Source organism: Solanum stenotomum, chromosome 9 (assembly GCF_019186545.1).
Source record: "Solanum stenotomum isolate F172 chromosome 9, ASM1918654v1, whole genome shotgun sequence".
NCBI classification, from domain to species: Eukaryota; Viridiplantae; Streptophyta; class Magnoliopsida; order Solanales; family Solanaceae; genus Solanum; species Solanum stenotomum.
This window is the reverse complement of record NC_064290.1, coordinates 43,163,625-43,178,906: the sequence shown is the minus strand read 5'-3', so window position 1 is coordinate 43,178,906 and position 15,282 is coordinate 43,163,625. Positions and strand designations below refer to the sequence as shown.

General features: G+C 35.8%; 1 protein-coding gene across 1 annotated transcript in view; it reads right to left on the bottom strand.

Annotated features, from left to right (window-relative positions):
• The window catches only part of LOC125875522 (phosphoinositide phosphatase SAC3-like), a 41,460-nt gene that overhangs the window by 2,556 nt on the left and 23,622 nt on the right, over positions 1–15,282 (bottom strand). Inside the window, exons 7-15 of the mRNA XM_049556505.1 lie at positions 15,112–15,209; positions 14,739–14,872; positions 14,520–14,648; positions 11,644–12,025; positions 9,624–9,745; positions 9,323–9,436; positions 8,866–9,054; positions 3,418–3,576; positions 1,478–1,610 (exon numbers count right to left, since the gene is read on the bottom strand). Coding sequence (XP_049412462.1) covers positions 1,478–1,610; positions 3,418–3,576; positions 8,866–9,054; positions 9,323–9,436; positions 9,624–9,745; positions 11,644–12,025; positions 14,520–14,648; positions 14,739–14,872; positions 15,112–15,209 — 1,460 coding nt within the window. The remainder of the gene's footprint in view (positions 1–1,477; positions 1,611–3,417; positions 3,577–8,865; positions 9,055–9,322; positions 9,437–9,623; positions 9,746–11,643; positions 12,026–14,519; positions 14,649–14,738; positions 14,873–15,111; positions 15,210–15,282) is intronic.

Below are 15,282 nucleotides of genomic sequence, written 5' to 3'. Positions count from 1 at the left end.
CTTTCATTAAATACCCATAATTATACACTTACTTAATAAATTATGCATCATTACTTTGTCTGATTCAATGTAATTTTGGATGTGAGCAAGGTTAGTGGCTTCTTATATATGCATCTATTAAAAAACCGCAACCCGCCCCGCACCCGCATAGAGACAAACTATCCCCCGCCCCGGCCCATTGCCATCCCTCGCTGGGTAGATAGACTAAACCAAGCTAAAACGAATTCAATGTGAATGCTGATAGCTGTATTAAGGGAAATCCACGAAGTGCAGGGAATGGTGGTGTACTGAGAAATCACAGTGGACACATGGTGATGGTATTCACTGCCCATAACGGCTGCTACAGTAACAATAAAGCTGAGGTCCAAGCCCTGAAGATTGGACAACAGTGGTGTCTTTATAATAGCTGTCACAGGGTAAGAGTGGAATCTGATTCACTTTTTTTTTTAATTTTTTTTTTTTTTTGAAAATGGTAACATATTATATCCATCAAAAAAACAAAAGCTTCATGGCAGCTACAAGACTTCCGGGAGGTACAACAAATGAGGATGCAAGGAAGCTGTTTTGACTCGGGAAAACCTGAGGAAGAGGGGGATACAACTGCGCTCAAGGTGCTATCTGTGTGGACAGGAAACAGAAACAATCAACCATCTGTTTTAACACTATAGAATTACTAGCCAGCTGTGGGATATGTTCATCAATCTAGGAGGAATCTGATGGAAAGCCAGAATAACTAATGAAGTTCTAGCAAGCTGGAATGAAGGGAGGAACTGCAACAGCCACAAAGATAGATGGGAAATTTTCCCAGCAAGCATTTGGTGGAAAGAAACTTTAGATGTCTTGAAGATGCAAGTAGTACTTTACAGAAAATTAAATCAAACTGTATTCTCTTTTTTCGGTTTTTGGTGCAAGTCTGAGTACATAGATGATCACGAGGAAATCGTTAAGGTATTAGGATAAGAAGAGCAAGGATGCTGTAACAATCCATTTTGGTTTCCAGCACATTTTAGTAATGATGTCTATATATATACACAAAATGTTACTTTTGAACACAACAATTTTGAGTTCATTCTTCACTGAGGATATAAATTTTCCTAGACAAGTTATAGCCACATTGAAGAACGATGGAAATGGATTGCCAAATTTCAGGATTCGTGTGAAAAAAGGTAAATTTTCTTTTGAACCTGCTTGAATGTTACTTCCGTCAACAGATAGGTTCTAACATTTAGTTAGATCTTTTTTTAAAGCTCAAATGCATACATCTTGTAAAGTAGAAGTCCTCCTCATTTAGTTAAATAAACTTTTTTGCATAGGGGAAGTTTATTTGTTCTTCGATTCAACATAGGAGACAAAAGGCTTCTATAAGCACCCCCTCATGTATATATATTTTTTCGGTGATATGACATTACACCAAAAGACATCACTTGAGCGGTTTGGCAACAAAAAATTATTAATTAAAAGGTGGTAAAAGCCTTACTTGTGAAGTAACTGAAATACCAACATTCATGCTACAGCCACCTTCACTGGAGAGTGGAGTTGTTTCCCCCACAACGTCACTGACAACATTCTCTGATGATAGTCCACCTATTGGGGAGTTTGTAAACAAAGACCTGCACCAATAGAAAGCACAAATGACATTGTTTCTTCAAGTCAATCAGTTCTAGATGGAAGAACTCAACGATTATCTTCCTGCAATTGATTACAGAAACAGAAACTTGACGGCACCATATGAGAAATAAGGAACACAGAACACAAAGGAAGTGTCCACTGTCAAGCCTCAACTTTTTTTCAACGTCTGCCTAGTCTATACAACCATCAAGATTAAAACCACCTTTATCAAAAACAGATATCACCAGAATATTCATTTGAAGTTATCCTTTGAAACCAAAAAATGGAAACAGTTTAACACAGGAATACTGGTCCCAAATAGCCAACTGACAGAGTATGACCAGCCATACATTACACAAAACCCCAAGAAGATTGAAGGCATAAAGAAAATGAACGCTACAGAGTACTAAAAGTTATAGCATGTTTAAGATCTTAAAAGCAATTTGATTTCCTAATTTACAAGAAACTAATTTCACTGAATAACACTAAGTCATACAAAATTGACTACCAGAACAAACAAAAGTTAAAATGAAAAGGAAATTATGATAAAAACATTTTCCCCGAAAGCTTAGTTCAAGTGGCAAAGGTTGAGGGACTTGTGACTTATGTCACATGATAGGGTCCTGCGCCATGCGAACTAAGTCTAGTATTTAAGTAGAGAAGGGTAGAGCGATGGGTCCTATCCCTTAGTCTTGAAGGTTGTGGTTGGCCCCAATGGATTACTCTGTCATAAAAAGCATACTAAAACCATTTGGAATATCAATTAACAGATAACTTGGATTCTCAATACCTAAGGGGTCGTTTGGTTGTTGGTTAGAGTTATGGAGGTATTAGTAATCTAGGGATTCGTAATGAGTAAATTTATGTATTATTTTATGCAGGGTTAGTTATTCATGTATAAGTTATTCCACCTTCTATTCTGCATAAAATAATGTATAGATTCTCTCATAACTTATACATGTATTAGTTATGCAGGTTTCTAAATTGTCAACCCACGTCATACTAATTTTATACATGAATAGTTTATTCCCTACCTATCTACCAAACGTTGTATAAGCTATACAAAAATTAATACATGGATAACTTGTTTTCTTATCCAGCTACCAAACGACCCCTGAGAGTTGCATGGAAGAGTACCAAACATTTCGGAAACGGGAAGGACCTAAGTGCAAAGTGTCTCACGATCTTAGTAATTGGGTTGATGGGAGATAAATACATAAACAAACTTCGCTTTATTAAAGGAATCATATTTTTAAAATGGCCTAAGCAACTGATTAGTTCCTCCAAGACTCTAAGGACTCGTTTGGTAGAGTGTATTAGAAGAAATAATGCATGTATTAGCTTTGTGTATTAGTAGTACCTTTTTTGGTATACTTATTCAGCTAATGTATAGCTAATGCTGCTTGCATTAGTTATACACTCTATTTTGTATTGAGAAGTGTATTACTAATAGATGAAAATCTATGGTATTAGTAATGCAAGAGGATTTTATGCATGCATTAGTATGGTTAAAGACCCAATTGCCCCTCAAAACCCTTTTTACATCTTTTCCACCATATTTGTGGGAGGGTATCTTTGTAAATAAATATTTTTTAAAAAAATTATGCAATGCATACTATATTTAATACAAATTAATCCCTACATAAGTAATACGAAACATTACTAATGCAAACATTACTAATACACTCTATTTAGCATTATTCTTCTACACCCTACCTAACGAGTAACAACCCCTAAAGCCAACAGAACTTGACAGAATGTAAACCTCAACAAAATATGTCATAAGTCTTAGTGTCTTCAATCAATTACCTGTCCAAAAACTCTTCCTCACAGGAATTCCCAGAAGAAGACAACCAATCTAAGTCAACAAAGTTGGAGCAGTCATATGTTTCTGCATTTTGTTGTTCAAGGGATCGATCTCTTTGCATTTCTACAAAAAGTTGTCTTGTAGGAACTGTTTGAGCATACCTGCATAAAGAAAGATAAATAAGCAGAGCAGAAGGTGAGAAAGAAACTGATGTATATGAAGATTTTTCCTTTCTAGGATAATAAAAACTTAAAGTAGATTTCATGCTAAATCTAAATTCATTTAAATTCTCAGAAGTAGCACATTCACTTTCATCCAGTGAGAAATAGAATCAATAAACCGTACTTCAACTAACCACAGAAATAATGGTAAGGCAACAGAGCTATTTTGTTAAGAGATGGTAACAATATTTTATATTCAAAGGAGCAAAAAGCTGTGTTGGCCATAATACAGGGGAATGTACCAAAATATACAATCTGAAATTTCTATCTTCTTACAAGGATCTAGAACATCTAAATAACTTCTGAATCTTCTATAAATTTCTGCTTACACCAAAAATAGAACAGCAGACAATTCATTTTATCTTCTGGAATGAGCTTTCCCTATCTTCAAAGCACCTTGAGTTCCTTCCTTTCCATACAGCCCCCATATGCATGCAGGAATCAAATCAAAGCTATTCTACTTAGCAGAGGGTCTTCTCCCTTTGTTCCAGCATGACTACATATCCTTGGTGTTATTTGGCATGACCCAAATGTTTCCCTGCTTATGCTAGAAATATATTCCAAACTCGTACAGTCACTTAACAACGTAAAAACACGTGACAATTAGTTTCTGGCTCTCTTCACACAAGTGACATCTAGTGCAGAGTAGTACACCCCTATATATCAAACTATTCTGTGTTAAGCAGGCCCTTCTAGCTACTAGACAAATTAAACATGTCACGTTACAGGAGATCTTTACTTTCCAAATATGCTTTCTTATCCAAAATTCATCATTGTATTGTCTCAATAAGCATCTGATAGGGGCTGACAGAGAATCTGCCTGAATTGTGTCGCAACCACCAAACCATGCATTCATTCTGAGTGACCCCTATGAATAAGTTTTGCTGGCTTTTGCTGGAACTGTTCCACCATCTTTTCTGACTTTTGCTGCCTCCCCTTTTGATCCAGCAACCAAGGAGGTCAGAGGTGTGTTCCGGCATAGTCCAATATTCATTGGCTATGCTTGTAAACAGAGCCCACACCTGAGCAGTTACCTTACAAGCTATCCAGTTTTGCCAAGGGAGCAACCCCATTTTCACCTTAAATTGGTCAAAATGTGCAGAATTTCTCACTTCTCAAGGATGATTAGATCGAGCAACTAGAGTATGTGGCTGACAAGTAGACAAAGTATGCTCTCCCTAAAAGCTTCACCATCTAGATTAGATATATACAGTATACACTTCAACAAAGAGGATGATGGGTGTGTGCATTACAACAAGAAAAACTCTGGTCCATTACTGCACATAATGAGCTGAGGAAATTATCAAGTCGTCAACTCCCTGTAACCGATCATCTTACAGCACACAGCTTGGAAAAAATACATTTGTATTTCAAATGAAATTGCATTTCCTTATATTGCAGTTTATGTTGTATCATACATACATTTTATGCCACTAACCACGTGAAACTTTCCACTTTATAGGGTGCTCAATTCTTCAATGTTTTCATGGCCACCCAGACTGGAACATTTTTGATATGCAAAGGATTTTATAGTAGGTTTAACAAAGAATCTCTCATTACTCGGTCATCCCATAAAAAGAATTTCTCATTACTCAGTCATTCCATAACAAGTGTCACGGCTTGTACGAAGGGCTGTGAAGTCTAATAGCTGTAACAGTTGGAACACGTCGTCTATCTTCCAATCACTGAAATTGCTACTAAGTTCCACGTCCCATATTGATGTCGGTCTGTAATATGCTATAACTGCTCTAATTAACTGCATTTCTGAAACTAGTAGGGACTTGGTTCTTCTAGGTTGAGTGTTCTATCCAAGCATCAAGCCAGGAAAAAAGTTTGCTGTGCCATCTCTCTCATTGAAAGTGGTATTCTCTATGAAGCTCTCCATAATAGTCTAATGTCTTTCCAGGTGCATATTGCATACACCATGACAAGTGGATGATTTAGTTTTCCAGACCTCCATACCATATTTTTCTCTAATCACCTGTCTACAAAGTGCATTTTCTTTGTCATAGATTCTCCACGGCCACTTAACAATGATTATCATTATGGTTTTTGAATTTCCTAATTCCATGCCACTTTTTCTGTTTGGACTTCCATCTCATTTGACAAAATTGGAAGTTCTTCTCTCTGTTCCGGTCGTAGAAAATCCTTTCTTAACTTATTCAGTCATTTTACTACTTTTTGGAGACTTAAAGTAGGGACATAGTATATATACAAAATGCATTGAGGACCAATCTGCCACCTAGTGACAAGTATCATCCTTCTACTAAGCCAACTTTCTGATTCTTCCAACTCCCCTTCCCCTATGTAATCTGATTTAGTCTTGCCCCTGGTGGCACACAAGATACTTTTAGCCAGCCTTTCTAACATTGTAGCCAGTATTTTTGGCAATTCCTAGGAGTGACTGACCTCAGTAGCAAGACAAACAGCTTCTTGAAATTAATGTGGAAACATTGTACATCTATAATTATCAATAAAGTACTTGTTTTTGGGTAACAGAGGTGTCCGCACCATCTTGAGCGCACCTCGGCTATTCCACCAGATACCTGCTACTTCCCACTAGCACATTTATAGAGTAACTTTACCCAACAAGGTTGGGGTAAACAGAAAGAAATTACCTAATTAATTTTTCCACTGTTGGATTTGAACCCTAATTTCCTACCGTATTCATTCACTTTATTGATTATTAAGCCATACCTTTGGATGCATTATCAATAAAATAGTTCTCAAGCATAACACCTGCTCTTCCCCTACCTCATACATTACGAGTTTTATCATCTACATGTAGAAGATATGATATATTCTCTATGTCTTTTTATTCCAATTATGAACCTTTAATACACTATCCATAGCCAAGTTAAGGAAAAGGGGTGAAAAATGATTCCACTGTCTTAAACCTCTTTCGACGGGAAAGAATCCTCCTAGTTCACTATTGATTCACCATTACTCATCACTGAAGATTCCACTTAATGCAGTTGGTGCTTCCAAAACTCATATTATTCCATATTAATGATAAATCCCCAGTCCACATGTTTGTAGGCTTTTTATATCCAAATTCACAAAAATATCAGCTTCCCGGCCCTCTCCTCGAGGGAAGACAATCAGTACAACATTTTTAAATTAGTCTTTCGTTTATTAAAGCTAACTGTGCATTTGCTTACTGATCATTGTTTTCAACCTGCCTTATGCACTCCCTATCAAACTGATAGGTTCGAGGTCATTTGGTTCGGTGAAAAATAAAGATGCGAGAGGATATATAATTGAGATGTGTAAAGACAATTCACCCAAATGTGAAATTGTTTCATGAGTTTGTTATGACCTTTCAAGTACAACTGAGGTAGAATGAAAGTTATGGAGCTTTGGTTGAGCTTGTGGTGCTAGCTAAGAAAAAAAGGTAAGAGCAGGCCAAGTTCTAAATTGTGTTTACTACCAAATATTTTGCATCCTATCTGTTTGATGAAAAAAGCATAAATGGTTTTCAAGTAGACTCGAGGTTGTACATATGCGGAGATGAGCATATGCATTGTTCACAAGCTTATACAAGTATTTTTGGGTCTGAATGGTATGTGCAACACTTATAGGTGCAACTTAGTCTCAATAGCATTGATCGATACATAACAAAAGTTACATATTTTTATTTTTTTTGAAACTTGGTAACTTCATAACAAAAGTTACATATGTTTCAAGTGATTCATGAAATCATGTTTACGCTTTCAAAAGTTACGTATATGATATGGTTGGCTTAAGGCTCATGGATTATGAATATGATGCATTTTGATGTTTGAAAAGCTACGTATTATAAGTATGTTTTACGGATACATGATTATGCTTTCCAAAAGAAATGTTTTGGCTAAGCTTAAATCCATGATATATGAGATGCTCAAAAGCTATAAGTGTTGGCATAAGGCCCTGATTTGTAAAATGTATGGGGAAACGGGAGAGGACCGAACTTGGTGGATATTCACCTCCCAAGAGAGGCAGATCAGCTTCAACGATTTAGAAGAGTATCTAGCCATCTTGGCCAAGCTTCAGATCCCAACATGGAAGCCATTCACTGACCCCCAGGGATATATGGCCCTCCCTTGGTCCAGGAATTTTTCGCATCATATGGGGTATACATGGTGCCTCAGAAAAAGTTGCCAAGGGCATTACAGAGACCTCTTGACTCTGTAGATCTCAGCAGTATGACAATCAACATATTCTACTATGGAATCGACTTCAGGGATTTGAGCACCACAATTCTGGAGCCAAAGACCAGTTTCTTCCTAAAATGCCTCAAATATTTATGATTTTTTTATGTACATATTTATTAGATTTTAATAAGTTATTGATGTTTTAGTAGAGATAGTAAGTATGGTATGAAAGACTATTATTATATGATGTAGCCTTCATTCAAAATAATTTTCCATTATTTGTATTATATGTGAAACATTATGTATATTTTACACGAACCTACGCAATACCCGAACGCATACGTAATGGGATAAAAATATTTTGGATGTGCCACCTCCACTTTCACGTGGAATTGGAGGGAATGTACAACAGATCCTTAGTAAAAGGTGGCATAAATGTGTTTCAAGACTTGGCACCTGAGCAATTAAATAGAAAAATCTATTTATAGCCATCCATTCATTCACTATATGTAATATATTCATTTTATATATATATATATATATGAAGCAATGTTTATGTAGTTGTTGTAGCTTATAGAATGAGAACATATTTTCTAACAAGAATATTTGATGTTATGTTTGTTCCTTGAAAGAAAATCGATTATCTATATCAAGTATTCAAGCTCAAATTCAAGATACGTGAAGGCTATTCCTTTCTTACTTTTGACATGATTCAGTAAAATTTATGATTTTTTGGGTCTATCATGCTAGCGAAGAGTCCTTGTCAATCTCTAAATTGGTATTAGTCTTACTTTTTGTTAAAAGCTTCTATTCGGTGATGCTGGTCCAGAGTCAAGTTAGGGAGTAGGAGGTGATGTATATATTGTCATGGTTATCAGATTTAGTGATGGATGGGTTGATCGTGGTATTATGGTTATGGTACAGAAGAGGTACAGTTACATACGGGTTACATGTGGGGTTGCTATTTTGCATACATGCTTTATTTGCTTTTAAATATCATGGTGGTCTTATCAGCTCACATAGTGATTTACATATTTTAGATATCATGGTGATCTTGACACCTAATAGACTTCCATCAATCATATAAATTGTGTACCTTGAATATGTCAAATCACTTTGACAAGTTGACATTTCTGGTGTTGATTCGGAGAGCACTTTGCTTCCTTCTTTTGACTGGTTAGACAGGTTAGACTTAGCAAGCCCCTTTCCAATACTATGAGTTGATAGGGGAAATTGACTTTCATGAAGAATGTTCCCATCTGAGAATGATCTTTGAAAGAGCGACCTGTTTATCACCATAAGAATATACAGTTATCCTTCCATACTTCAAAAAAAGAATTTACAGGAAAAGATCAAGTCGGTAGGAGGCACATTTCTGCCATCTCTGGTGTAACACATATTTCAAAGGAAATTAATTAAACCTTGAAAATGCTACAGAATATCAAAGTCTTTGTCTTCTATATCTGTCTCATCCTAATTTAGATGATAAATATCTAATCTATAGAAAGCAAGAAAGTTAAAGAGGCAAAACATCACAGCTTTGACAATTATACCTTCCACTGTCGCCAACATAGCTTTCCCCATTCCTACCCACATAGTAATGCTGATAGGAGTCCAATTCCCATATATCAGGTCTACCCTCAAGCGGTTGAAAGTAACCCAAAAACCTGCTCATAGAATGTCATCAAAATTCAAGTATCAGGCTCATAGCCATTTTTCAAATTATCTGAAATCTTGAGTAAATTGGCAAATAGAATATCAGAAGGAAAGAAGTTGAACTTAAAGGATTTGCACAAACTAAACCACTCACTAAAACTGCATTGGCACATAGGAATAAAGAGAAAATGAGCTTACACATTAATAGCATTTTGTTTTTCTGCATCCATGTAAGCGTTGCTGTAATATCTCTGAAGAGTCCTAAAGAACTCCTGTGATTGAATTGCAGCTTTCCACTGGCCCCTCCTCTCTGAAAATATCTACAGGAGACATTCCCACACTGTCAACTAGCCCAAGATCAAAACTATTAACATTGGTTTAGAAAAGATACAACATACATGTGTATGTCTTGGGGTTTGTTTCCATTAGTATCAAGGAGGCATATGGGATAACAGCAAATAAAAATGAGGGAAGAATGACTGTATTTTGGGTCCTACCATTCTAGCTCCTTAAGTTCCATTTTCTGATCGCTGGATTGTATCTCACAAAAAAATTAGTTGAACTATGTTACTGGCTCTAGCTACAAGTTAAAAGGTTCTTTCCTTTCTCACTATGCAAGAAACTAATCACACCTTTAATTATTAGGATGAAAAGAAAAGAAAAGAAAAAATAGAATTTGGAGTACAAAACACATGCAGTCGCCACCCACGTACCCCAGAATACACAATAAAGAAGCTGCTTGTAACAATTTCTATGATAGTTTTATTCTTCTACTTCTTTTGTGAAAACAAAACTTCTATGATATTTTGATCTGCCTTGGGAGTACAGTCATTTCAAATATCAAAGAAGAAAACTGAAAGACTTATTTATCATCTACCTCATTAAAAATTATCACAAATAGTTCTCATTACAGTCTAGCAACCCTAATAATTTGCAGAAAGAAAATTACAGATGGAAGATTGTTACATATTTGATGAATGATAAAGAAACCCTTAAAAGTTCTCTTATTTCATTTGTATTTTTGGTCCAAGTAAAGAGCCATGTTGATTGATGGTTGGACAAACTTGATGGATGTCTGTAAATGACTCGCGGGTTGTGTCATGTTTTCAACTTAACATAAATGTCACACCGATGAGCAGAGGCATATCTAGGATTTCTAGAGGACGGGTGCACCACTACTTTTAAGATAACTATTTGATTTGATTGTAGAATTTTTTTACGGTGACACAAAGTCAATGAGCAAACTGTAATCAAGACTATCATTACAAGAAATCATCACTAACTTTAATATTTTCCTGGACGAGTTTTCATACTTTAAAAACTATTTATAGCATTATTAATTAAATATTTTATATTTTATATCGCAAACTAAGCAACCATTAAAAAATTCTTCATCTATTTTGAAGTTCTTTATGCATTGAAAAAAATAATTAAATTCTTTATTTATGATGATTTTCACGAGAGTGTTTGAGGAGAAGGTACTCCCTTCATTAAGTTGCCATGGTTATTAAGAATATTTGGTCCAAAATATTATAATTTTAGGAAAATAAAAAAAACTTTTTTCTCACTTACTATTAATTGTTCTTGAAAGTAAACAATATTGATTGCATATCATAAAACACATAAATTTACACATTTTTTGTAAAGAAATAAGGATAAATTAGTCAAAAATTACTTTTATTTATAATTTTTCAGGAAATGTGCAAAAGAAAGTATGGCAAGTACAAAGGTACAGAGGAAGTATTTGTATTTCTGGAAAGTTTGGAACTCAAATAAGAAGAATGTCAAATAAAGAGATGAAAAGAAGTATAAGAAAGAAGGGACAACTGGGAGAATGACTAAAGACACGGTAACCAATTAATTGATAAGTCAAAAAAATGACTTAAGGCACGAAAGCAAGAAAGAAAAGGAAACAATAAAGAAAGAGTTACAGTCTGGAATCAAATCTCGACCCTCATGACTAAGCTGGCACCCATCAACCGCCGAACCAAAGAGCTCACTTGAGCATGGATTCACATACTGTTATTCAAGTATTTAACGAGCAAAAATTTAAAATACTACTGCTATACCCCGTCTCGGGAGGGAGCATGGGTTCACATGAACCACCCCACTCCACGTAAATCTGCCTCTGCTGGTGAGGTCCTTTTTTAAAATGAAATAATTGATTCACAAATAATGTGCAAAGAAGGAAAAAGGAAATGTTAAGCACTAGCATTACCTTGTTGTGAGCTGCAGAGCCACCATATTGATGAGCAAGTGTATCACCCATCCTCTCATAGAACCCCATTAATTCTTCTGCCAAAGGATCATCAAGGTCTATCTTTGTTGAATTTGTAACTCCTAATGCATGGAGTTGATGACCCAAAGCAGCCAATCCATATGCATACTGTGCCACATTTGTACGATCCAAGCAATCTATGCAATTTGTCCTTAGCACCCCCTTTTGGAACATTGTTGGTTTAAGATAGTCATTACTAACATAGTTACACCCATTGGTTTTCCCTTCTGAGTTATCTGACTCACCATTGTCATTATTATATTGTTTCTCAACAGCAGGGTCAAAATGTCTCAAAGGATCCACATTACTAGCAGCAGTACATCTGAGCCACATCATTGCAACTATTTTTAAAATACAATTCTAAGCAGCTCAAACACCCAACAAAACAGCAAATGTATGCATGCAATTCAACTTTATCACTTTTTACTGACCTACTTCAAGTGGTAGCTCACATCAACGTATAAAGAGAAATATTTTTCCTATCATCTTTGGAAAACTCTGAAGTGCAGAATTTCTAAGCTGCATCACTGAAACTGGAAGAGCCTTTTCACTCTTGTCGTAATGACTTGAAAGGTAGCAGATGTTTCATAGCGTCAAAAGATATTATAGCAAGGAATGTATAAGGAAGCCAATCAGCCAGACGGTTGTATTATTTCTAATAGAAGGGGACCGCAGAGAAGAGAGTGATATCATAAAATAGGAAAAAAGTAGGACTGGACCAAAAGCTTCCTGAAGGAATAACAGAGAAAATCTCTTCACATTGAAGAGAGTTAAAACCGCAGACTCTTGATAGGTAGAACTGGTAAGAAAACTATGAGATACTATGTTATTTTTAATCAAGAATTACTAACGTATAGGTCAAGAAAATATGTTATTTACAGTACTAGAGAATGGATAAACAGAGGAGCCGGTAGGGTTCTGGGCAAGAGGCATGTAGTATTCATCATTTCGGAACAGATACATTCAAATCCCCTTTGCGGAACAAGAATCAATGCACGTGGATAGTTGACACGGCCTCCATTAGAAACTGTTGGAAGGCAGGTTGTGTCCAGAAACTAATAGTGTAAAGGTTCTTCTACACTTTTGCATTCAGCTCGGCTTTCTACAACATCTGGACCTACTTATGTAGAAACATCTGTCCCTTTGTCCCATCTCATAGAATCAAATTTGATCCCAAGGAAACAATATAAATCAGATCTAAATTGAAGATGAATAATTAGATTTAAAAAGGAACCACAAATCATATGCTTAGTTCTTATATCAAACTTGTAATTTTGTTTTAGAACTAATTATCCATGTATATCAAGCTAACTTCATTAAGTATAAGCATATCCTCATGAAAGCTGACGATGGCGCGGACTAAAACCTAATTATTTTTGCAGCATCCCTGCACAAATTCAAATCTAAATCAGCACAAGGTTGCCCTTCTACAGCCCCATATGTCTAGTGAACCTCTTCACCTGTCTAGATTGCCGAGATTGAGGTCTGATCACTTAGAACTTCAAATATGAAAACACCAACAAGTCAAACACCAAAAGCAAGATGTCTCAAAAGTTATAGTTATAGCCTATTGCTGTCACAAAGACAATTATATACCCAGCCAATCAACTGAGATGACAGGCACAGCATAACTACAGACTACAGTTCCTTCATAATTCTGAGTATATGACTTTCTCCTTAATTTATTGGTGAGTTAGGATGTATGTGACCAATAACTGATCCAAACTTCAAGATACATGAAGCTCAAGAAAAGATGATCATCATTGTTGAAAACATATTTAAGAATTAAAAATAGGCTCTCTCTAATAGCTTAAGCTTTCAAATTTGATGGTCACACACTTCGACATAATATCAAAGCAGGTAAAGGTACTAGGTTCAAGTCTCACCGCACACATGAAAAAGAATGAAACCCGCAGGTGAAGAGGTGTGTGTAAAGACACAATTAAGTAATTATTAAAAGTATGCTCACTCTATTAGCTTAAAATTTTGGAAGAATGGTCACTCTTCAACAATTACCATCCCTATGATGCAATTTGGCAAGATTCACATTCATTAGTCCATAAAATTTTCAAAAGCTTTTCAGAAGGGACAAAAAAGGGAATCACTACCTGGAGGAGGATACTTAATGCAACTACGCCAAAGAGGAAAAAACAATCCTAGATATCCAAGACCATGAGTGTAAAGAAACAATACAAAATTGATAGTTTTTTTGACATTTGTGTAGAGGAATAACTATAAAAAAAAGTAAATATACAAGAAGAATGGAAGAGCTGATGTTCAGTTGGACGAGCGGGGGAAAAAAGAGAAGACGAAGGGCATGGAATGTGGTGCCATTTGCATTAATGTGGCTTGTCTGGAGTGAGAGGAATAGAAGAGCTTTTGAAGGTGTAGAGCCAAGTTTCCCCCAGTTAAGGAGTAGCCTTCATTCCTTATTTTCTTTTGGTGCACTCAGAAAGTCCCCTATTGTATAGATGATTGGGTGGAGCTTATAGAAAATCAGTTGATTGTGTAGATTCTTTACCTTTTGGTATACCACTTGTATATGGTATTTTTTTATGACCTTGTTTATGATTTGTAATACAATTAATTGATTAAAAAAAAGAGGGAATAAGGTGAAACATCAAAAAGAATGGAATACCATAAAAAGATAAGACTTCGATTAAGATGAGGAATGACCAATTGGACATGAAGTAACAATCAAAGAAATTGAACAGAACTCTACATGCACTACCACATGAAAACTGAAAACAGATTATTTGTATAGAAAAAATGCCTTTCAAGTGTTTGCAGATTTAGCAAAGAAATGAATAACTTACTCAAAAGTGGGCAATTTCAAACATCCCTCAGATCTTATAGCTGGTGTAACTTGGCAATAGAAGAAACCTGTCAAATTCAATGCATATGTAGCCACTTTTCCCAGAGAAAACAAGACATTTGTAGCTTTGCTGAAAAAGGGGAAAAGAAAAGGCAAAAGTTATAGCAAATCAGATCTTTCAATAAGAAGTTAGAGAAACAGAAATAAACAAGCCAAATACCTTCGTGAATGCTTATTCAAATCCCAGTGGAGAAATCTAAGTCGATTTTCTTCAGATAGATCCTTATTGATGAATTCAATTGCATTAGCAAATTCAGTGCGAAGGATAGACTCCCGAGGCTTTTTTTCTTGGGTCTGTCAATTGAAGAATTTCACAGTTGTAAGATGCTTTTTTCCCCTTTTTCTCTCTTCTTTTAGCATATTAGCATGCCTAGTGAGCTAGGGATGAGGGAATCAGGGTGTTCAAGAAAGAAGGCTCTCTGCTCCTAAGAAGAAACACTGTTTTACTTGCCTCTTTAAGTCTTAAGATATTAAAACAGCATAGTTCTGATCCTTTGACAGAGAAACAACAGACCAAAAAAAGCATCCCTCACCTTAATCAGATCCAATATAATTATGGGGTTCCCATATCTCTCAGCAAGATTCTCGAAATGAAGTCTCGTTGCTTCATATGTCTGATCCCTCTTTGACACTAAATGACAAACACTAAAGTTAACCGAACAGCAATTTTTAAACTCTTACAAAGGTAGCATGAGTTAGCTTGA